The following is a 23345-nucleotide window of genomic DNA, read 5'->3' on the forward strand; positions in this document are numbered from 1 at the left end:
GTAAGTTCTACCTCATCATTCCCACCCAGGGCAGCGGTGACCACCCGCCGCCACCCTGCGCCTGCTGAATGGAGGTAAAGCAGATTATTTCTGAAAAGACCCAGGAAACAGATTTGAATGGAAGTGGAACTTTTATTGTACATACGCCCACAAATGCTTGCACAATGCAGTCACTACTTCTGAAGCTTAGAGCACTTTTTCCATACAGAGACACACAGCTGTGGGGGGGTGGGGGTACCCTGAGGGAGCGGCTATGCCAGGCATCACCTGGGCAGGGGCCCCTAGTCACGGTGACAGAGCGCTGATGGGGGAAGAACCGAACTTGTTACATGAAATGGCTTACAATTTCCGAGTGATAGCGTTTTGCTTGGATGAGCCTTAATGGGACAGAGAATGACTCTTGCTTGCCCTTTGGGCCAACTCACAAAGAATCATTTCCCTGTAGAACGTATTTGGTTGACGGAGCCGGGACAAGACACCGCTCTGTCACCTCACGGCGACAGGCAGTGAACATGGAATGTCTTCTGAGTCTTTTCCTATCCCCGGGCAGTCAAAACGCAAAACTACAGAGAACTTCAGAGTTGCAAGAAAAGGAAATGTCGAGAGACAGCCCGAAACGCTGGGTCACAAGATGTAGAAGCCAGAACACATCAGATTGACAGTAGATTGTTCCACAAATGTATTCCTTGGTAAACAGTTTTACTTTAAATTATGATGGCTTTTCCATTCCTACAGAAAACAGTAAAACATTCTTTTTGCTTTTCTAGAAAGAAAAAGTTCGACCCAAGGGTTGGTTGTGAACAGTATAAAATATTTACGAAAACGTTATCCGGTTAGCCTTCACCGAGGGGACCCCAGATGGCCTCACCCGGCAGTTCCCCAGAGGGCAGCTTTAAAAGCATCTGCCCACGGTGTGTTACTCGGGGTCACTCACGATTGCTCTAGCGCAGGCGTCCCTGCAGGGTATAAAATAAAGTTTTTGAGCTGCCGCTGGGCGGGCAGAGTCCAAACCGTAAAAATCATTTCAAAATATAAACTCCATTTTGGGAATACAAAATGTCAAAGGCTGCCCCTATGAATCCCTTTGGTATAAACTGGTCACTTCGGCCTCAGGCAGGCAGGGCCCTCCCTCCCCTCCACACTCACGCGTCCCGCCACTGCTCCACATTGTCGAGTCTCTGCTCGTTGCCGCCTGCAGCCCGGGAGGTAGGTAACCGGGAGTGTCTGCACGACACGAGCCCCCGGCAGACAGCCGGACTCCAGCGGCCCACGAGCACACGGTCACATCCGCAGTCACACACGGCCCCCGCTGGGGCCCACACCTGCTCTCACCCTGCTCACAGATGCTCGCTCCACACTGTCAACATCACAGAGACGAAAGGGACCCCCAGGGGATGGCCAGGCTGACAGCCAGGAAGCTACCCCCACGGGGGCCTTCCCCAGGGGCTGCTGGGGGGCTGGGGACATCCACTTGCAGCAGCAAGCCCAGCAGGACAGGGCCGGGGAGGAGGAAGGAGAGCCTGGAGCCAGCAGGCCCTCCCGGAGTGCAGCGGGCACACACCGCCAGGGGCAGCTCTGGCCCGGTCTGGCCTGGAGTCCTGGCCAGCGCCAGGCCGAAGCACAGCCGCGGTGGCCACAGACTTGTGCCTTCAGGGGAGCCGGGCAGGCGAGAGCTCCGAGGCACCAAGTGTCCGTGCGGCCACCTTGGTGGTGAACTGGCAGCGTGCCCAGGCAACGTCCTGCTGTAGAGGACTTGGAGCAAGGCGGCGGGGCTGGCCAGCAGGGTGCGGAGCTGGAGGCCAGGGGAGAGGGAGGGGGTGCAGACACCGCTGGTGCCCATCAATGGGGGGCGGGGGTCCCCTGGGGAGCTGTCGAGCCGAGCCCCAGAGGGCTCGTCATCCAACCATTTCAAACAGGTAGTCACCACTCACAGAAATAAATACTGCCAACAAAGGTTCTCACGTGCGCGGCCCATCCACACATGCTCGTCCCCGAGGAGCGCGGGCGGGAGCCAGGGTCCAGGCGCCCTCCCGGGAAGGAGACCTGGACACGCCTGGCTGCCGTGAGGCTGCGCTCACCTGCCTACAGACAATCGTCTACCTTGTCGGGAATAGAAAAGAGTTGTTTGGCTTGTTAAAAAGTCTCTCAGGGGCTCCGGGGAGCCTGCGCGGGAACCGAGAGGGGCACGGCGGGCGAGCGGAGGCGGGGCGGCCCCGGTGGGCTCACTGGTGGAGGTGGGCTCGGTCGTCGGGGCGCTTAATGTGGATCCTCCGGACCCGTTCGATCCGCTCGCGCTCGCGCTCCTCGTCTTCGTCCAGGTGGTGGGAGCGCCCAGCTGCCCCGCCGGTGGCCTCCAGCAGCGCGTTGTCGGGTCCCCGGCCGTCCTGGGCCTCGTACAGCAGAATATTCAGGGTCTCCTCGTAGATTCGGGCTTCGGGGAACTCAACCTGCGTGAGACCCGGGGAGGAGGTGAGCAGGGCGCGCTGGCACGCACACACGACAGTCACCTGCCCTCAGCAGGCCCCGGGACTGCAGTGAGCCCGCTGTAACTCTCGGGGCGGGGGAGCTGGGAAACACCTGGGGGTACTCATGTTCTATTCCTGGCTCTGTGCTAAGAAGTGCCCTTCCCCCGGCGGTGCTCAAGGGACCACAAGGTGGCGCTGGGGTCAAAGCAGGGTCCCTGCTGATGTGGCTAGATGTAAGGCAAGTGCCTTCTCTCCGTACTTATTTGTGGGACCACCTCTCCGGCCCATCACTGCTATTTTTAAAGCAGGTGACCCTGGGACATGGAACTAAGTTCCTGAAAGACACGGAGAGAGTGGACAAGGCCTCTGTCCCCTCTGCCCCCCCGCTTCCCCTCCCAAAGTCAACGCTCTCCCCATCTCCCCCTTTCCAAGGAGCCCCGTGCAAACAGTCACAGAGAGCCAGACAGGGAAGAGGGCTGCGCACACGCTTCTGCCCTGCCCAGCTCACTCGCGCCAGGCGGCTAGAAAGAACACACGACAGTCCGTGTCAAGGGACAAGCGATGGCAGAAAGCTGCCAGGAAGAAGCCGGGCCACGCCTGCTCAGAGGCAGACCCCCAGAGCGACTAGGGCACCCCGTGAAACGCACACATTCCTCCCGCTCGGTGAGGGCTGTGCCCTTCAGGGCGAAGGTGCCGAGCACCGGACGCGGCTCAGGACAGAGACCAGGTGTTTGAAGGCAGGATTCCGGGGTCCTGAGTCCAGGTGAACGGGGGAGGCTTCCCGCAGAGGCCCCCAGCCATGGATCCAGGGCGCGGACAGCAGGAGGGCCCGACTCTGAAGCGGGCCGGACACAGGACCCGGGAAAGCTCGCTCTCTCGCTCTCGAGGAGCCGGAGCCTGGTGGGCGCAGGCGGGGGCTCCTGGCATCCCTGTTTCTCTACACTCCCGCCCGCCAGTGCCTGGGCTCGCAGCAGCAACAGCAGCAGCGGGGCCCGAGGGACTGGACTCCGCGAGCGGCACGTTCCTGCTACGGTTTGCTCATGTGAGTCACAGGGAGCGCCCGGCCCACGGGTGGACAGAGCCCGAGCCTCTGACCCGGTGCCTGCCACAGAGGCGGCCGGGGGAAGCAAGAGCACTGAGGAGAGGGGCAGAGTGCTCGCCATACGCACAGCAGACCGGGTTCGATCCCCAGGACCACCAGGAGTGCAGAGCCAAGAGCAAGTCCTCAGGGCGGCCAGGTGTGGCCCAAACACAAACAAAAAGGAAGTCCTGAGACGGGTATGAAAGGAGGGGAGCTCCTGAGGGGTCCTAGCTGCACACGGACTCCACTCTCCCGCCTGCCGATCCGACCCTCAGTGCACGGATCCCAACTGCGGGCTGTGCCAATGGAGCAGCCACCAAAACACAACGCCTGGGAGGCTGGGAGCACCGAGGCGGCCCCACAGCAGGTCACCCGCCTGTGAAACGAACTGTCCGCCTTCTCTGGGTTTAAACGAGGCCCGGAGCCCTGAAGCATCCAGAATACCCACGGGATACGCCAAACCTGCCTGGCATGTGAAGAACGAGGAAGGGGCAGGAGGCGGCTCACGTGGCAGAGCACAGGCCTGGCACCGCACGACACCCCCCACCCCCAGCAGTGCACAGGCGAGACCCTGGGCCCAGAGTCATCACAAAGCAGGAAAATTTCCAAATCACGTCCATGCAGAGACATATTCAATAGCTGTCACAGCCTGAGTGAAAGAGGCTGGAGAATCTGACCGGAACATAAGGCAGCTGCTACAGAAATGTTCTAACAGGAGCAGATGTCCTTAAAGCAAATGCGAGCAACGTCTCAGTGAGTAGAGGGGAGATTGGGAAAACCACGTAACATTTTGGGTTCTAATTTGGTTTGGGGACCACACCTGCCGGGGATCAACCCCGAGTTGGCCATGTAGAAGGCCAGCCCCGCCGCTGTTCTATCGCTCTGGTGCCACATGAGAATTACAAGAAGCAGGGAAAACAAAAATCAATTGATCTGGAAACTGAATTCACAAGAAGGACAGTGACACAAGATGACAGGGAAGAGTCAAGAGAGAGATCAACAGAAGCGTACAATGTGAGGGCTGGAGTGACAGCACAAAGGGGAGGACCCTTGCTTTACATGTGGATGACCCAGGTTCAATCCCCTGCACCCCATACAATCCCCCAAGCACTACCCGGAGTGATCCCTGAGTAGAGAGCCAGGTGTGGCACCTGAAACGTGCACTATGAACACACACACACACAATGAAGGACTTACATATCATTTGTGTATTTATATACCTGTACCTACTTATTATGCGCTGCTCAGGGAATCAGATTAAGGGTCAAGTGGCTAATGTGTCATTTCTGCAAACTACACCCCTGCTACAAAAGACAACTAGATAATTCAAAGAATTACTAGGGTAGGCCAGAGAGTAAAGGGACTAAGGCATTTGCCTTGTAAGCAGCCAACCTGGGTTCGATCCCCAGGATCCCATAGGGTCCCCCCACCCACACCCCCGAGTACGACCAGGAGTGATTCCTGAGCGCAGAGCCAAGAGTAAGCCCTGAGCACCTCTGGGTGTGCTCCTAAATTAAAAACAAAACAAAGAAGAATTACTAGGGCACTCGGCAAGGAGGAGAAGATGCCAATTATGAAACAACAACAAAGGAAGCATCTGAAGCTCCCTGGGACAGCCACCCCCAACAGCCCTGGAGAACCTCGGACACCTGCCACCCAGTAGGAAATTTGAAAAGCCTGACGGGAGAGAGGCGGAGCCAAGGAGACTTGGCACCACGTTGCTGCTCACCAGCTCTGCACACAGGACAGGCTTTCTGGGTCCTTTCTGCTGGCCTCTAAAGGGCTGCGATCACACCATATGGTCTTGAACCCTCGGAGCCCCGTTAAAACTCAGAATGCACCGTCAGTCTTTCCTGAAGTCAGTACTTTGAAAGCTAAGCAGTGTGACTAAGGACAGAGAAGTTTCACAGAAATCTCTATGAAAATCTACAACCTAGGTGGCTGGAGTGATAGTAAAGCGATTAAGGAGGGCATGTGCCTGGCACACAGCCGACTTGGGTTTGATCTCTGGCATCCCATATGGACCCCCAAGCACTGCCAGGGGTGATTGCTGAGTGCAGAGCTAGGATCGACCACTTAACATTGCTGGGTGTGGCCCCCAAGACCAAAACCAAAAAAACAGGTGGCCCCTCAGGCGGGGAAGGAAGCGAGAGAGGTTCACAGAGGAATCCAAGGACGGAGGGCCAGTTCAGGTCAGAGGGTAAGGAGACAAAGAACTAGCAGGTAGCCACGGCAGGTGTCCTGAAGAAAGCGCTGCCCCTAGTGACCCAATGATGGGGCCATGCAGATGGGAAACACAGGGGAGAGTGAGGCTGGCACAGGCCGTGCTGATAAGACTCCACCAACGCTTCTGGCACAGGGGAGAGGCACCTCGGGCACAGGGTATACCAGAATCTGCATTTATGGCAAAGGGTCAGCCTTTAAGGGCTGTCTGCACGACTGTCACAGAGCTAAGCACCAAAGAGAACCACCCGTGTGTTCCCCGAGTTGTCCAGGGTGCAAAAGGAGGATGAGAATGTCCAGTGAGGCCCTGCCCCGCAACGCCCCTCCCTGCTTCACTTCTGTAGAGCAGGAAGGTGGACTGCCCTACGGCCCCCCCCCCCCCACCGCCATTCACCCCGGGCCCGTCTGCGAGCGCCTACCTTGGTCTGCTTCTTCTCGGTGGCGTAGACGATGGACGTGCAGCAGACCTCGGCGATCTTGCGGCCCTGGCCGTAGAAGGACCAGCAGCAGATCTCGTCCCCGATGACGTCCTTGATGAACAGGACCCGCCCGTTGAAGCGCAGGGACAGCTTGTCAAACAGTTCGATGTTCTTCAGCATGTTGTCGTCGGAGTTGCTGCAAAGGAACATTCGGGAGGGGGACCGTGTGGTGGAACCGACAGCTACCCTGTCACGTGGCTCCCACTCTCCGCTCGCAACCCCAGATCATGGCAAGAGGAAGGCACTGTGGTTCTTAAAGGCAACGCCTGATTATGACCCTATCAAGTGTCCAGACCAAAGGAAGAAAATCCAAGTGCCAAAGGCTGCGGGGGAGGGGGGTGGTGGGGGGAGAGGGGCCGTTGCTGTCAGTGGGTGTCAGAAAGGGGAACCCACTGTCAGAGTGGGCCGGCTGCAGCAGCCTGCATGCGCTGACAACACTGCGATGTGTAGGTGACGAGAGGTAGGTGACCCTGCCTCTCAGGGTGCACGGATTCTCCTCAATGCCAGACGGCCAATGGCCCACCCACGTCCCTGAGCATCCCCAGGGCATGCAGAGACCAGCCTCAGAGGGACACGAGGGGCGGGGCCCAGCTGGGGGAGCGGAGGTGTTTGTGGGCAGGTGGGGAGGTCTTGCCCGGCTGGCCCCTTACCTGGTGTAAGAGTATTTGTTGTTGCTTCTGTTGTAGAGCAGCTTCACGGCCGGCTAGGAGCGTTTGAAGGAAAGAAAAGAGTTAGTGGGGATGCAGCTGCAATGAAACTCTGGCTTCCCAGAGGGCCGGGCCGGGCAGGGAGACTCCATGCCCTGCCCCCCAGCCCCCACAAGGGGGAACATGGGTAAGGTGCAAGAACCCACAAAACCCCTCCTGGGTCCAGCTCAGGACACGACCCAAGGTGTCTTTCCAAACATTTCCAGAACGTCTTTCACCTCTGGCACCAGGCTCCTGCGCCTACCTTATTGGACGTCGCTATGAGCTTCTGCTCTTCTTTGGACGAGGTGATCACAGGGACTTTGCAGAAAGGCTCGTAAGTGTCTTTGTTCTGCTGGAACGAAAAAGGACGTCAGCCCCAGAGGCCCACTCAGCACGGGGTTCCAGACGGGGCCTGGGGGCGCTGGCGGACACTCAGGGTTGGCCCGAGAGGCAGGGTCTTACCATCGGGCACTGAGGACGGGGGAAGAGCAAGAGCGGAGCGCTCCGCCCACGCTGCTCCTCCGCCGGGTGGGGCTCAGTGCTCACTTCTCAGGACAAGAGCACTTCCAAGCACCCAACACCCCACGGCCGGGAGCACAGGGAATTAAAAAAAAAAAAACAAAAAAAAACAGTAAAATCTCAAGACCATAACCGAAAGGAGAGGAGCAAGGAGAGGAGCAAGGTCAGGAGATAAAGAGGTGTGAAGGGCCAGGCCGAGCACGTCGCTGCAGAGCGCTGAGCCAGGAGGACAGCCAGGAGGAGGACACGGAAACGCACACCAGGGGCGGATGGCAAAGGCTGCTGAGAATTCTCCAGAAACAGCTTGAAGGCCGGGCGCAGTGCCCCAGCAGAGGGGGCTGCCGCCGCCGCACACAGGCCCCCCGCGGGCGGGAGGAAGGCTGACTTCCTGCCGCAGCTGGTGCTGCCGAGGACAGGCCTGAGCTGCGGTTTGGGAAACGGGGACTGAGTGACGGCTCTACCCACTGAACACTAAGGGCATCCCCAAGCCCTGGCCTCTTCCTCTCCTCACATCCCTGACTGCGGCCAGTTCTTGGCTTATCTGCAACAGGAAGGAGAGCTGAGGAGTCCGCTGCAGAGAGCAGACCTGACCCCGGGTATGGGGGTCCCCATATGAAGATTTGCCCTCTCACCCCTCACCCCCAGTCCCTGAAGGCCTTGGGCCAGCTGCGGACCATCAGTGCCTCCAACTTCTCAGAGCCCAACTCGATCTCCACAGGGAGCCGCAGCTGGTGCAGAGCCCCTCAGACGCCCAGACGAGAGACAAGGGAGGGCTCGGAAGGAGCAGGAGAAACCGGAAGAGCGTCTCAGCCGAGCAGGTGCTGCCTCTCTGGGCATGAGCGGTGCGTGATGTGGAAAAGCAGCGCCCCGAGGAGAGGTGCGGGCACGTGAGAAACGCAGGTGGTCAAATCGGGATGGAAAAAAACCAAGCTAGGAAAAAAAAAAAAAAAACCTGAAAAAGTAGGACCGAAGCCCAGAGGTCAGTGCCAGAGCTTAACCTCAGCCACACAGAGACCACAGGAAGCGGCCGAGGTGAGTTCTGAGACCCTGAGGGCTGAACGAGAGACAGACTTAGAAAAGCCAGCCAGCTAAACAACGGAGCACCAGGCTGGGAGGGGCTCAGTGGGGAAGCCTGCTAATGTATGGGACCCTGGGACAGCTAAAGCTAAAAAACAAACAAACAAAAAAAACCATAAAAAAAAAAAAAGGACACTAACCCCGGGGAACTGCAAGGCTAACAAAAGCAGTTCACTGCCTTCTCTAAGCGCAACTGCAGACACACCCAGCACAGCACACAGGGTCAACTTCGTATTGATCACAAAAACTTCACAGGGGCCACGCCCAGGAATGCCAGGGGTGAGGGATACACCCAGTGCCGGCCAGCAAAGCACTTAGGCTGGGGAGTGCTGAGGACAGCAGGGCGGGGGAGGGGAGGGGAGGGGCGCATTGGTTTCTCTTCACTCCAGCGGGGGTGAACTGCGCGCTGGGAGGAGGATGTGTTTCAGACTTGGGAGCAGCGCTTGGCTCAATTTTATCATCTCTAGGCCAGTGCCAAGAGATAATGTGGCAAAGGGAGATGCCAGGAAGGAGGCGGAGACATGGGCAGGGTGGGTGGAGGGAGTGGAGGGTGGGGAGGGGCTGGCGTGGCCCAGTGGAGGGCATGTGACAGGGGTTCTGACCCAACCGTGCGGCACCACATGGTGTCTTCAGGGCTCTGCCTGGGCACTCGACAAGCACGACAGCGTCTGGAGGTCAGTGGGGTCAGGTCCACGGATCCCCCAGAGCTACGGCAGGTGCCTGGCTCCCAAGGGAGAGGCAGCCGAGAGTCAGCGATGGGCCGGAGAGGGGGCACGGTGGGGAAGGAAGGCGCTTGCCTGGCACGCAGCCGACCTGGGACTATCCCCGGGCCCCCCACGCTCCAGCAGGAGAGATCTCTGAGCGTCCCAGTGGGGGGAATCCGGCCCCGTTCGCTGTGGGGAAAGTGACGAGGCAGGGAATGGGGGGCTGGTGCGTTCCCACCCCTCGGGAGAGGACGGGCGATGCCTACTTGGAGGGCGGCCTGGCACTCTTCCACCAGGCCCTGCACCAGGTAGTACTTGGCTTCGGCCAGCATCTCCTCAATCTCCCGGCGGCTCTCGGGCAAGGGGACCGCGCCATCGCGCAGGTAGTTGAGTATGGTCCCAAAGTGCTTCCCGCAGCGGTCGATGAGGATCCAGCCTGCAGGGGACAGAGGGAGGCGCTCGTTAGCCGGCACAGGCCTCTCACAGACGCGGGCGCCCTGCTGACCCGACTTCCTCCTCATCCAGAGACAACCAAGCACGGACCAGGACCTGCTGGCGGAGGTGCCCAGGGGGTTCCGGGGAGTGGCTGCTTCCCACTCTCGCCAACTGGCCAGCAGGGCTGTGTCCAGGCCGCAGCTGCTGCTGTTGTGCAAAGCAGAGACCCAGGCTCCTCTGTGACCTCTGATTTTTCAAAGGACAGTTACAGAGCCAGGGAGGTGCCCCGGCATCAGGGTACAGGTCCAGCAGGTCCAGGGTCTTGAGTTTGTTGGCCCCACATGAGCCCCAAATGCCCCCTTGCGTCCGCGTAGCCCCGGAGTGTAGCCAGGAGTGGCAGGGTGCCCCCCTTTCTAAGGACTGACCAGCCAAGAGGGCCGGTTTCTGCCCCCTGTGGCGTTTATGAAAACACAACTGCGCTACAACCACCTTGGGGCAAACATGGCCGTCTCCGCAGGCTGCGGCTCAGTCTCCTACCTAAGGCCCCAATCGCTTCTGGCCTACCAGCCCCCTCCGGGGAAGGGGGTCACTGGGCGTCCAGAAAGCACCTCCCCTGGACGGGAGTTCCTCCAGCGCTGGCCAATGACTCACTTGGGGAAAAAGCTCTAGATTGAGTACTTTTCTGGGGTTTTTTTTGGGGGGGGAGTTTGAGGTGCTATCTGGCAGTGCTCGGGGCTCATTTCTGGCAGTTCTTGGGGACTCCCATGCAGTGCCGGGGAGCCACTTGGGGCTGGTGCACAGAAGGCAAGTACCTTAGCCGGCCACCCCCTCTGCAACGCCAAAGGGCTTTTCTCTCAGCACCGACAGGAGTAAAGTTGGTCTCCCCACCATACTCTCGGGGTGGGGGGCGGGGGCAAGGGCTCATTCCACAGTGGCAAAGAGAAGTTCAGTGACATTCCCAAGTGTGTGTGCGCGTGCGTGTGTGTGTGTGTGTGTGTGTGTGTGTGTGTGTGTGTGTGTGGGGGGGGGGGGGGGGGGGGGGTGGAGATAGGGGGGAAGGGAGCACAAAGAACAAGAAACGCCTTTCACCAGGACTGATGGAGCAGCTCCGTCCCAGAGACACAGAGCAGGAGACCAGACCCGCCCTTTGAGCCTGGGCACCTCGGCCGCTGCAAAGAGCAAGGGCCGGAATCAATTACCCGCGTTTCCATAAACGAGCAGGCGGACCGTGACGCTGGGCGCCAGCTCAAGAATGCCGCCAGGAAATGCTTGCGGCGAAGGAATCATACTTTAGACAAATAAGGACAAAGGAGCCAGGCACGCTCTCCATGAGGTCTCAATCAGCATGCCGACTTCTAAAATATTTTGGTTGCTTTCAAAGCAGAAATCTATCCCCTTGACACAAGCTGCTCAAAGACCCCGTACGGAGAAACGCAAGCAGGAGTCACGCAGCTCCTGATGTGGGGGCACGGCCCTGCCGCCACGGGGCGCCGGGGGTCTGGAGGCCCGCTGGGCAAGGCCGGAACAGTGTGGGCTGAGCGCAGGCCGCTGTCAAGGAGGCCCGCTCGGGGCACCGTGGGAGCAGGTGTGCCTGGGAGGGACCCAATTCTGTGCCCACATGCAGGGAGACACTGGGTCTCACTAACTGCTCTGCCAGCTCTGTGCCCACATGCAGGGAGACGCTGGGTCTCACTAACCGCTCGTCCAGCTGTGCCCACATGTAGGGAGGCATGGGTCTCGCTAACCACTCTGCCTGGCAGCTTCCTGTTCTAGAGCTGCCCTGCAGAGTAGGCATCGGGGTCTGAGAGAGCGTGCAGGAAGCCTGTGCACGATGCACAGACAGACGAGGGACCCCACACTCTAAGCCTTTGGGCCCCACTGTTTCTGCCCGAGGACAGAGCAGCCGCTGGGTCAGAACTGGCAAATCCAGGGCTGGAGTGACAGAACAGTGGGTGGGGTGCCTGCCTTGCACTCGGCTGACCTGGGTTTGTTCCCCCGTATTCCATTCGGTCTCCCCACCAGAAGTGATCTTGGAGCACAGCTGGGCACAACCCCCCACCCAAAGAAGTGGTCAAATTCAGCTACTGGGGACTCTGTGGCTCTCAAGCTCAGGCCCCAAGCCCTAGGCTGTTTCTCTCCTTTCAGTCCTGGCCCCCAGGACCTCCCACTGGCCTGTCACCATGGAGAGATTCAGTCTGCTCGAAGACAGGGAGAGGCCAGAGCGATAGTACAGCGGGGAGGGCACTTGCCTTGCATATGGCTGACCAGGTTTTGTGTCCCAACACCCCATAGGGTCCGCTGAACCCTGACCACAGAGCCAGGAGTAAACCCTGAGTATCTCCAGGTGTGGCCCCCCGAACCTCCCCCAATCCACAAAGCAAAACAAAATTAAGTCATCAGAGTAGTCGCCAGCTCCCAGTCCTGAATCTGAGTCTCTCCGGCAGGGTCCTCAGCCGTGTCCCCGTCACTGCGGGCTGGAGGGCCTGAGAAGGGGCTCTCCTGTGCAACGCCCTTGACACCGGCCCCCTCGATGCTAACACACTCCCACCCCCACCCCCAAAGCGTGATGGCTAGAAAGCTCTCTCACCACTGCCAAAGACCCCAGGGTCAAAAATCACCAGCTGAATAGTATCCAGGCCATCACAACCCCAACCGAGCCGTTCAAAACAAAGGACACCATTTGAAACAAACAAACAAACAAACAAACAAACAACCCAAGAGGGGGCTGGAGCCGCGGGGTGGAGCACGCGCTGTGCACTCCTGGCGCCACTCAGCAAAGCAAGATACAGACTCACTCTCACTCCCAGCACCCTTAGCCGAGGACAAGGAGCAATAGCGACCAGAGAAGTCAGACCGGGAGAAGATATTCACAGCATCAGACAGAGTGGGAGCAACAGGACAGCGGGGAGGGCATTTGCCTTGCACTCGGCTGGCAGGGGACTGAGCCTGGCACTCAGGCGACAGGGGCCGATCCCCGGCAGCCCAGCTGGTCCCCCAGCACCACGAGGAGTGATTCCTGAGTGCAGAGCCGGGAGGAAGCTCAGCACCAGATGTGACCCGAAGAACAAAATGAAAGACAGAGAGAGAGAGAGAGAAAGGGGGAGGGGGTACTGTGTCCAAGGCAGCTCAGAGTGAGACACAATGACAATGAACACAGGAAGATGCTCCATGCACTGGGAATCAGTGAATGTCACGGCGGTGATGGACCACGTCATTGCTGTCATATCTGACAGTGTCCCAGGGCGCCTACAGCTCATTCTGACATGGGACACTAATACCTGGCAAGCCAAGGTATTAGGGATTTCGGGTCCCCCTGCTGGGAATAAACTCTAGAAGAGAGTTCCCAGGAGGTGGGAAAGACTTTAGGGCAGCAGCCTTGAGGGTGGCTGGTGGGGGTGTTGCGAAGTCCAGAGTCTCTGCACGGACCAAGTACAGTGATAGGATCTTTCTGGGTGGGCCGTCATGTGGTCCGGGCTGGGCGAGGCACCGCTCTCGAGAGACCCACCCAGGAACCGGGAGAGTGTTCCAGAATGAGGCTCTCCCTCCTGGACAGGACAATCTCCATGGACAGGACACAGGGCCTGCAGCAGAGTCCGAGAAGGGCAAGTCAACTTCATGATCCCTCCCCCCACCAGGGGGAGGCCAAGGCAGGCCCAAGCCCAGAGGCCAGAGCCACAGAAGGCCACTGACACGCGGCCCAGACAGGGGCATAAGCAGCGGCTGCAGGAGCCGCCCCGGGCATGGCGCCCAGTGCTCTCCACTGGGCTGATCACGGGACCCCTGCCCCCACACCTTTGGGTGATGACTCGGGACACACAGGTTTATCCAGCGCCAAGGTGGAAACACGGAGCGAGCCAGGCCAGGCTCCCGCAGAAGGGAAGGAGGCAGAGAGCGAGGGCCACGCACGGGCAACCCTGTGAGTCCAGGCCCTGCACAGGAGTCCCTTACACGGCCACCTTGACAAACGTCTGAGTTCTTGACAAACTTCAGAAGCTTCAGGAGGCCAGAGGGGCCTAGGGAGGACAGGGAAGGCCAGGGGGGTGTTCACGCCTCTGCCGCACCCCAGGTTCCAGGCCCGGGTGGATGGACCGTGCGGGGCTCTCTTCATTCCCCCTTCACATACACTCTCAATCCGGCAGCGGCAGTGCCTCACCAGGGAGGGCGTGTGGGCCTCCACGGGAGGCTTCCCCGGTACCACCGGGAGGGCCCCAGCCCTGCCAGATGTGGACCACAAACAGTAACGTGAACAAGAGACAGCGTCGTGGGGGTACGGTAAGTGACGGGCACGAAGCAGGCAAGGCAAGTGGGGGCAGAACTGGGTGACCGAGGCCAGCAGTCACAGGGCAGAGGCAGCGCCGCCCAGCAGTGACTGGAGCACTCGAAGCCACCCTGGCTAGGAGCCGCTTCTCCTGGCCCTGGCCCTCCCAGTGCCGTTCCCTGCCTCGCACCCAGCAGCAGTGCTGAGACCTAGGGGGCAGTTCCCACGCCTCCCCCCTGGGTGCGGGCGCCTCCCGATGCCCTCACCCCCACCAAGAACCACCCCGAAAGGAGGATCGTGCGGAACGAGGAAAGAGCTTCGAAGCCCCTCGCGCACTGCCATACCACCGAGGCAGACGGAGCAGGGCCAGGGACTCAGATGTCCCACCCCGCCCCTGAGCCCCTGCACCCAGGGCCGCGGGCCCTTGTCAGGCGCCTTCACAGGTTCCGACTCACAGCACAGCCGCTGTTCCCTGCCCGCCAGCCCTGCTGTGCCCAGACTGGCAGGCTGCTCTGTGGCACCCACGCGCCTGGTGGGGCCCAACTTGGCATTTAGGCCTGCTGGTGGCAGCTGACGGGCTTCTGAGGGTCGTGTTGTGGGGCCACCCTGGGGCCACGGGCCAGGCTGGGCAGTGCACTGACCCAAGACTAACGAGCGGGACCTTCTCCAGAGTCCCCGGAGGGCTTCGGCACTGAGGCTGATGCAGAACCACAGCGCCCAGGCCTGAACGAAAGTTTTCCACAGGGCAGGAAGCGGGCCCGCGGGGCTGAGTGCCTCATGCCACGGTACCAGTGTCAGCCCGAGGGGCACGGGGAGGTGGGGGCTCTGTCCCTCCAGCAGCCTGCCACTAGGGCCACCGGCCAGGGCTTCCACTTGGCAGCCTTCCCCAAGCGCTGGCAGAGACCGGGCAGGACGGAAGAGCAGCGCACCAACCCTGCTTCTCCGATAAGGCTGCTTCCTTTAGCTGGGGGCCCCTATTGTCTGCATTTCCACACCCCTCCGCCCGGGAGTGGGGTGTGGTCCGCTCACAGGGGACCACACACTCCTGACAAGGCAGGGTGTTCTCTGGCTGAGACTACAGGTGGTGCTGGGGCCCTGACATCACTCACCGCAGCCGCCCCAGAAACCTGTACTTGGGGCCCCCTGCACCGCAGTCTGGCCTTCTCCAGGAGGCAGGAAACCCCCAATTAGCAGGAAACCCGAGCCCCTCCCGTCTGAGAACCCCTCATGCAGGCGCTGGGCCCCAAACCTTGTCTGGAATAAAAGTCTCCCAGTGGCCTGGGACACGCCCTCCGGGAAGGGCATCAGCAGAGAACCGTCAGGGAGGGAGGCAGGCGGGGAAAGAGGGCCCTCCTGCTAGCAGCCCCCGAGCCCCGCAGATAAGGCCCCTCCGTGGTGAGAGGTGGCTGGGATAAGATTTCTTCCCACATCCCCTGCCTGCACTAACGTGTCCTGCCACGGGAAAGGACACGGAAGACACCCACACTGGGGGCGGGCGGGGGTGCCTCTGGGTGACCGCCTCATCTTACCAGTTGGGGAGAACAGCCTGGCGAGTGACCGCAAGTCACAGCCAAGCGCACCCCCACCAGAAGCCCATTCGAGGGAGGTGAAGGGGCCAGAGCGAATACCTCCGCCTCGGCGAGGGAAAGAACAGTGACCCGGCAAGAGGCCGGGACAAGTGCCGAGCCCCTGGGTAGCCGGCTCTGCTTCTGGGGGTCTTGGTGGTGATGCCACTTCCCTGGAGAAGTCCCCCTTGACGACAGACAACCCCGAGACCCTCGCGCCCGCTGTGCTCGGTGAGAGAGTGAGGGCGAGGAGCCTGGGGGCGCCCCGGGCCGGAGCAGAGGGGCTTACCTTCACTGTCGGTGAGCACCTCCATGCGCCCGCTGAACATGGCCTTCAGCATGGTGTCCTGCTTGGTCAGCGTCTGCATGGTGGTGTAGTAGAGTGCCCCGCCCACATTCAGCTTCACGTACTTGGAGCTGGGGCTGGCACCTTTGAAGGAAGTGGTGCGGGTGGCCGCCGCTGGCACCGCTGAGCTCACCACACTCTCTCCTGACATCTCTTCCTGCAGGGGCCGAAGACACAACGTCACCGGGCTGCGGGCTGATGAATCCAGCCTCTAGCCGCGTCTCAGGTGAACCAAATGGACCAAAACGGTATAGGAAACTTCAAATTTGGGCCAGAGGGGACCCTGGTTCCATCCCCACGTGACCCGGGTCTTCCCACCACGCACTGAGTGAGTACCGAGCCAATGACCCCTGAGCACCGTCCCTGCCAGGTGTGGCCCGACAACCAAAAACAAAGCTTCCAAGTTTCCTGATATTGACAAGTTAGCCGAGTTCCCAGGGAAATCTGGACTTCTCTTAAAGGGGAAGGGCGGGGCGGGGCCAGGCTGCCTCTGGGAGGGATGCCTGCTCCCCAATCCAGTCTCCCACAGTGACCTCACCTCACTCTGCGGGCATAAGCTGGCCACTAAGGCCACGTCACCCGGACTCCTGCTCTACCCACAACTCCACAGGAGTGTCCGGGCTGCCGCAGCCCCCAGCAATGACCCCCCCCGCCATGATGCCACACGCCACTGACCAGCTGAACACCCAGCCACCTCTTGGCAGATCCCAGGTGAAGCAAGCCAGGAGGAAGCTGAGTAGAACCCCAACTCCCACTTGCACCCACACAGGAAAAACGTGTGGCCTTTTCTTTCCTTGTGCTTGGTGTCCGGGCCCAGCCCTGCGGTGCGGTGCTCAGGGGGCCAGGTGGGACCAGGGATGGAACCGAGGGTCCCACATGCAAAACATGTGCCCAGACCCTGAGCTCACTCTCCCCGCATGGAAAAGGTGTTTTCTGAGAACTAAACATGAGGGCTCTGGGAAGCAAGTTACCGCTACATTAGAGGAACTTCCTACGCTCGCGCTGCCTGAAACACAAGATCTGACAGCCTGAACAGCACGGCCGGTTCCGGGCAGAGCTCGGAGACAGGCTGTGGTGTCTGAGGCTACGCAGCGCCGGGAAAGACGTGGGCCACAGACGGCTCCAAGACGCTACTGCTCCTTGAAGAAGTAAGATTCCGCGGGAGACGAGGCCCAAGAACAGGGGGCCTCGTCACTAAATCTGGGGCACGGGGCAGGCCTGGTGCTCCCAGGTGCTTGGGGTTCCCACGGGACAGGCAGTACCCTCAGCACTCGCCCACCAGACGGGGCCATGCGGGCTGATGGACCGAGGCACAACCAAGACCACCGTCCAAAGCACCGAGAGAGCCAGATCCCTGTGGCCTGGCTCTCGCCAACTTCACCAACCTGACCTTTAGCCCCACTCCCTCCCTCCTACCTGCCCCTGAGGCCTCAGGGGGACCTGAGCCCCGCTTCCCCCAGCCCTCCATGTGCCCCAATCTCCACGTAGCCAAACCCTCTTCTGAGATGCCCCACAAGTTCTCCCGCAAGGCAGTAGGACACAGACACCCCCGAGGAATGTTCCCGTGGGCTGGCTGGGCGGGAGCAGATGGCACGCAGCACTCCTGAACTATTCCCCACACCAAACAGGGAGTTTAAGACAATGCCTTATGTCTCACGCTACTGTGGGAAACAGCAGGGGCAGGGTGGCGGGGGAAGCTCCCAAGCAGTTTCAGCAGGCTACGACCCCTCCCCGCTATACTCAGCAAAGTGGGCCGGGGAAGTCAGTGCAAGCTCTGTAACCTCTGAGGCATGGGGGCCACCCTGGGCAGTGCTTGGGGGACCAGGTGTTCCCAGGAATAGAAGCAGGGTTGGACACACGCAAGGCACGTACCTTCACCCCTATCTCCCCGGCCCCCCAGTACTACTTTGCTTAGTGGGACGAGACCAGTGGCAGGCAACTTGCCACCCACCTGTCACAGCAGAGGCTGTGGCCTACCTTCTCTGCCCCCTCCCCCGCAGCCAGGAAGCACCAGCTGGGGACAGAGGTCAGGGCCCTGCAGGGTGAAACAGGAAGGTGGCCTCCTGGAAACAAAAGCCTTTTCCCCAGGAGCTGTTCCTGCTTCACCAGGGCACGGGGTAGAAGGGATGTCTCCACAGCTCGGGCCTGGCTCACCTGGGGTCTCTGTGACAGCCCAAAGGAAGATGGAGCCCTCCTCCTCTGAAACCAGCCCCCCGAGCCCTATGCTGACAGTTCTCCTACCCACCCTGGAAACACTGTCCAAAGGAGCTGGCAGGAAGAAAGCTTCTAGAAATGAACCGAAAGACCTGAGGGAGGAGGGGGAAAGGCTTATACTTGTGGAGGCTTTTTTCCCTTGAAGCGGGAGGAGGGCAATTTGCCCAGAACGGAAAACTGTTTATCTGGTTGGAGGTATTTATTTATATAATGAGCTCTTTTCTTGGTGAGGGGCACACCCAGCAGTGCTCTGGGGTCGTTTCCAGGGGCGCTGGGAAACCACAACTGAACCCAGGGCTCCCACATGCCCAGCAGGCGCCAATCCTTGAAGCCACTGCCCAGACCCCAGGAAATGCCTTTTGGGGGGGTTTCTGGGCCACACCCAGCGGTGCTCAGGGCTTACTCCTGGCTCTGGGCTCAGGAATCCCGCCTGGCAGTGCTCAGGGAACCAACCATATATGGTGTTGGGGATTGGCAAACAGGCCAGCAGCATTCGAGGCAAGCACCTTCCCTGCTGCACTACTCTCTGGCCGCAGGAAAAGCTTTTTAAAAATGCTTTTCAAGGCACCCTTTCACATCTCAATTTATACAAAAATCAAAGCATGGAGACTGGGTGGCAGTTTATAAAGTGCCAGAGCATGAAACAGACAAGTTAAAACTTGCCTTTTTGGTTTTCACGCTATTTTTATGCTAACACGAAACCAAATCAGAATGCATTTTTGGTTTTCAGTACCCTCTTCAAGATAACACGCAGACAATTGCTTCTTATCGGTAAGGTTTGGGTTGATACAAGCATTGTGTCTCTCGTTCCGCAACCCCACTGAGAAACCCTCCATGCTGGCTCCCTTCCTAAGACGCCCTTCCAGAAATACCAGTTCTGGGGCTGGAGAGAGAGTAGGGTGCTTGCTTTGCACGCAGCTGACCTGGGTTCTATCCCCAACACCCCATTACGTTCTCCTGAGCCCCACCAGGAGTGAAGCCGAACACCACTGGGTATGGCTCAACTGCCCCCTCCCCGCCACACCCAGCCCAAATAAATACCAGTTCTCATTTCTGCCATCACATATAACCACCTGAAACGCAAATGGTATTGGGCGTGGGACGGAGGTGCTGGGGCATGCTAGGGGAAATTGTTATTTGTTGTCTTTCTTTTCTTTTCTTTCCTTTTTTTTTTTTGCTTTTTGGGTCATACCTGGCGGTGCTCAGGGGTCACTCCTGGCTTTGCACTCAGGAACCACTCCTGGTGGTGCTGGGGGGTGGGGGGGCCCTATGGGATGCTGGGGATCGAACCCGGGTCGGCCGCATGCAAGGCAAATGCCCTCCCCGCTGTGCTATCGCTCCAGCCCCAAATTGTTATTTCTCTTATTTCCATCTTGTGGATTCATACGCCCTGGTGCAGAGAAGCGAGTTGACGATGAGGCGAGCAGTCCTGCTGGCCCTGAGTCCAGGATGGTGGCCATGCTTCGGTGTAGAGTGCTTGGACATAAGCGAGCAAAGGGGCACACCTCCTTCTTTACTAAGTACCCCAAATCTCGGAGAAGAGCCGGGAGGCAATACAAGGGCTTGGAGGTGGGAGCCGGAAATGGGTCTGAGAATCCAGACCAGGCCCCACCTGGCTGTGGGAGCCCGGGCCCCTCCGCCTAGTCCTCTGCAGCAGATGGGGCCGCCCCACCAACCCCATCCACGAGGGCTGCACCTGAGAGCACTCAGAATGGGTCCCGTCCCAAGCAAACATTCAAACGATGACATCTGAGTAAGCTGGTGACACTTGATTCCATTCACCTTCCGAGATAAAGGCCGAAATCTCCTGAGCCAGCCCAGGACACCGACACAGACACGGCAGACAAAGCCAGCTCTGGTGCCATGGGAGTCCACCCTCCAAGGGTCAGTCACCAGTCCTGGGAGGCTCCTGGAGTGCCAGTGAGCTAAGGACACAGGGGCACACAGGAGGCCTCACACCTCTCCACGGAGCCTCCCGAGCCGGCCCTCCCGGGCGCCTGCTTCTCAACTTCCTTCCACGCTCACGAGAGAGGGATGCCACTGTGAATGAGGACAGAGGTGGGGCAGGAAGGCCCCTAAGAGGCTCGAGAAACAGGCAGCAAGACTCCAGAGGTCCTGCTTACGGACCCCAGGCAATCTGCAAGGAAGTCCTGGCCAGGAATGGGACTCCAGGAGAAGGACACAGGCCTTCAGGTGTGAGGCCTGGGGTTCCAGCCCAGGCACCTTACTCCTGCCCCAAAGGACCCCACCTGCCTCCGCACAGCAACATTCTTTCTTTTTTTTTTTTTTTAAACAAAGGCTGTTTCAACAAGTACAGGAGTGAAGGTGCTTGCCTCTCACTCAGCTGTCCTGGCTCCATCCGCGCCCTGCTCCAGCCCTGCCAGGGGTTACTATGGAGCACAGAGCCAGGAAGAGGCCCCAGCACCTATGGGTGTGGCTCAAGACCCAACACATGTACTTCAGCTAGATGGATAAGAGGACTCTTGTTTCCCCTCTCCCAAGTTTACTGTTGCTACCAGGGGGTGCGGGGAGAAAGGAGTGGTTTGAGTACACGTGGTTTTTGTTCTGTGGTGTGGGAGATGGAACCCAGGGCTGCAGACACGTAAAACACGTGCTGTCCCGCTTGAGCCCCGCCCTGCCATTGATGCCTGGGTCTTAGCATGTAAATTCTTTTTACCTTTTTTGCTTTGGGGACCACACTCGGCAGTGCTCAGGGCTTACTCCTGGCTCTGTGCTCAGGAAATACTCCTAGAGGTACTCCGGGGACCATATGGGGCGCCAGGGATTGAACCTGGGTCTGCTGCATGTAAGGCAAGCGCCCTACCCACTGTACTGTCACTCTGGCTCCTTAACCATTTACATTCTTATTTACTTATTTATTTATCATTTTTGGGCCACATCCAGCGATGCTCAGGGCTTACTCCTGGCTCAGTTCTCAAGGTTCACTCCTGGGTTACTCCAGGCGCTAATATGCTGGGGATTAAATGCGGGTGGGGGGGGCAAGGCGAGTGTTGTAACCCCTGTACCAGCTCCCTAGCCTCATGGGCAACAGCAGCATTCTAAAACTCCACTGAAGTCATTTCCAGGAGCAGCCAAAATTGCAACCTAGAGAGGTCTGCCAGCTTTAATTAGGCTACAATTAACTGCACGGTCTCGGAGAAGCTCCTTGGTTTCCTGCTCTCTCGGATCAGCCAATGCCTGCCTGTGCCTGAGAACTGAAGCATCAGAAACAAAAGCCGGGCCGGCCTGACACTTCCAGAGCCAGAGACAGGAAGTAACATTACCCACGCTTGAAAAATAAACATCGGCCCAAAGGGGTTTGACTTGAAGAAACGCAGGCGAATACTAGGAGAAAACAGACACCAGCTCTCTCTGCTCGGGCTCTTTGCTCTCCACCTCTGCAGCGCTGCTGGCAGTGTGGGCAGGTCTGGCGCTGTGGCTGGGGACAGACTGCAGACCCAGCGCCACCACTTCCTGGGTGCTCTTCAGGTGACTCACACTAGTCACTGCTTCCCAACTTGTAAACGAAGATGCTAGCGAATGCCACGGTCTTCCTAGGAACCCTCCGAGAATGACTGTCAAAGTGCTTGGCACCTGGGTCCTTAGCACTGTTTCACTCCTGCCACCCCCCCATCTTTCCAGAAGACAGGGGTCCCCAACCCTGGCAGTGCCAGGCTCACCAGGGCAATGCTTGAAAATGACTGATGCCAGGATCATCCCAAACCAACCGATCAGAATCCGGGTGCCGGGTGGGGAAGGCTGGCTTAGTCAACTATCGTTTATTAATTAAGCGCTTCGGAGCAGTCTGATGTTTGGCCACCGCAGAGGGTCACATAGCGCAGGTGTTTTTGGAAGAGTCGCTGCCTTGGGGCTGATTACAAAGCTACCAAACCTGAAGGCATTCCTGCAGCTAAGAAAAATCTTGGGGTTCAGTTTGTTCAACCACTTCACTAAATTCCATCAGGCACAACAGCGGGGCGTTATTTGATGATGTGGCTCCATCTGATGATGCTCAGCCTATTTCTCCAATAGTCCAATGGGGAAAATGTTACTAATCCCACTTTTTTTTTGGTGGGGGGGACAAACCCTGCAGTGCTCAAGGCTTAGTCCCCGTGATGCCTGGGGGACCATACGGGGCCCTGGGAGCCGAACCCAGCAGTGTGCAAGGCAAGTGCCCCCAATCAATCCCCTTTCTCAGGGAGGAAACAAAAGACGGGATGACAAGGGTCCTCGATACCCTACTCTGTGCCCGGCTCATCTGTCAGACCCAAATCAAAAAATCCCCCCCCCCCCTGCACTCCCGCTAGAGTGAGAAGAACCTTAAGATTGGGCCGCTTCTGATTTGTCTATTTGGTTATTTTTTGGGGGGGGAAGGGGGCGGCGTTGGGGCCACACTCAGGGGCCACTCTGTGCTTGGTTATCACTCCTGGCGGCGCTGGGCGAGGGGCCACAGGAGGAGGTGGGTGTGAAACCAGGGTCGAGAGCACGCCCCTTGGACCCCGTCCCATCGCTCCCGCCCGCCCCCCACCCAGGTCTGGCCAAGCCCATGCCCGCAGGTCTGGGGAAAGCGTCTGCCAAGCAGGGGGTCCTCGTCCCCTACCCCAACAAGGGGCGGGGGTCTTTACTTCGACACATCGTGGGGGGCCCATTTTGTGGGCCACTTTCGGGCTCGGGGGTGGGGGGGGTCCCATCCCGTCCCCGGCGCCTGCGGTTCCTCCCACCCCCCTGCCCTCCCCCCCCCCCCGACGGCACAGTGCGGGGTAGAAAGACCCCGAGGGAGGGTCGGCGCGCGACGGAACCCGCACGCCGGCCCGAGACGCCCCCAACGGAAGTGACTGGACAGGGACCCCCCGCGCCGGGCGCCCGGGGCCCCCTCCGCCGAGTTCCAGCCCCGAACGCGCCCGCCCGCGGGGTCGCACTCGGCGGGCGGCCGCTGCCCAGGAAGCCCGCGACTCGGCCCGCGCCGGGACCCCCGGCCGCCGCCGCCCCCCTCCCCGGAGAGCCTCCCCCGGGCCGCCGCCCCGCGCCGCCCACCGCTGCGACCCCCTCCCCTCCACGACACACACACACACACCCGACTCCCCCGGCCCCGGCCCGGCCCGGCCCGGCCCGGCCCGGCCCGCCCGCGGACGCCGCCCCGCTCACCATGAAAGGCCGGAGGACACCGGAGGCTCCCGACGCGCACTGACAGAGGCAGGAAGCGGGCAGCTCGCGCGAGCCGCGGGAGGGGGCGCGCCGGGCGGCACTTCCGGCGCCGGCAGCCGCTTCCGCCCCGCAGGGGGCGCCCGCC

The 23345-nt window shown here is 59.7% G+C and overlaps 1 protein-coding gene across 2 annotated transcripts; it reads right to left on the reverse strand.

Annotated features, from left to right (window-relative positions):
• Window positions 1-112: 112 nt before the first annotated feature.
• KCTD10 (potassium channel tetramerization domain containing 10) lies at window positions 113-23338 on the reverse strand. Of its 2 annotated transcripts, none has more exons than XM_055146642.1 (7): window positions 23201-23338; window positions 15785-15998; window positions 9504-9673; window positions 7200-7286; window positions 6899-6951; window positions 6189-6384; window positions 113-2447 (listed from the first exon to the last, which is right to left on the reverse strand). In XM_055146642.1, exons 1-7 carry the CDS (start codon window positions 23201-23203, stop codon window positions 2223-2225), a joined length of 948 nt encoding a protein of 315 aa, XP_055002617.1. In that variant the 5' UTR covers window positions 23204-23338; the 3' UTR covers window positions 113-2222. The 2 variants fall into 2 exon arrangements, with proteins under 2 accessions (XP_055002617.1, XP_055002616.1); XM_055146641.1 differs by having other exon boundaries at window positions 7200-7289.
• Between the last annotated feature and the right edge of the window lie 7 nt (window positions 23339-23345).

This window comes from Sorex araneus, chromosome 9 (assembly GCF_027595985.1).
Source record: "Sorex araneus isolate mSorAra2 chromosome 9, mSorAra2.pri, whole genome shotgun sequence".
Taxonomy (NCBI): Eukaryota; Metazoa; Chordata; class Mammalia; order Eulipotyphla; family Soricidae; genus Sorex; species Sorex araneus.

Coding starts and splice junctions, on each gene's coding strand:
- KCTD10 (XM_055146641.1), bottom strand. Junction 9,674..15,784: donor GGTGCTCACCGACAGTGAAG/GTAAGCCCCTCT, acceptor TGTCCCCTGCAG/GCTGGATCCTCATCGACCGC. Junction 2,448..6,188: donor CCGAGAAGAAGCAGACCAAG/GTAGGCGCTCGC, acceptor GGTCTCACGCAG/GTTGAGTTCCCCGAAGCCCG.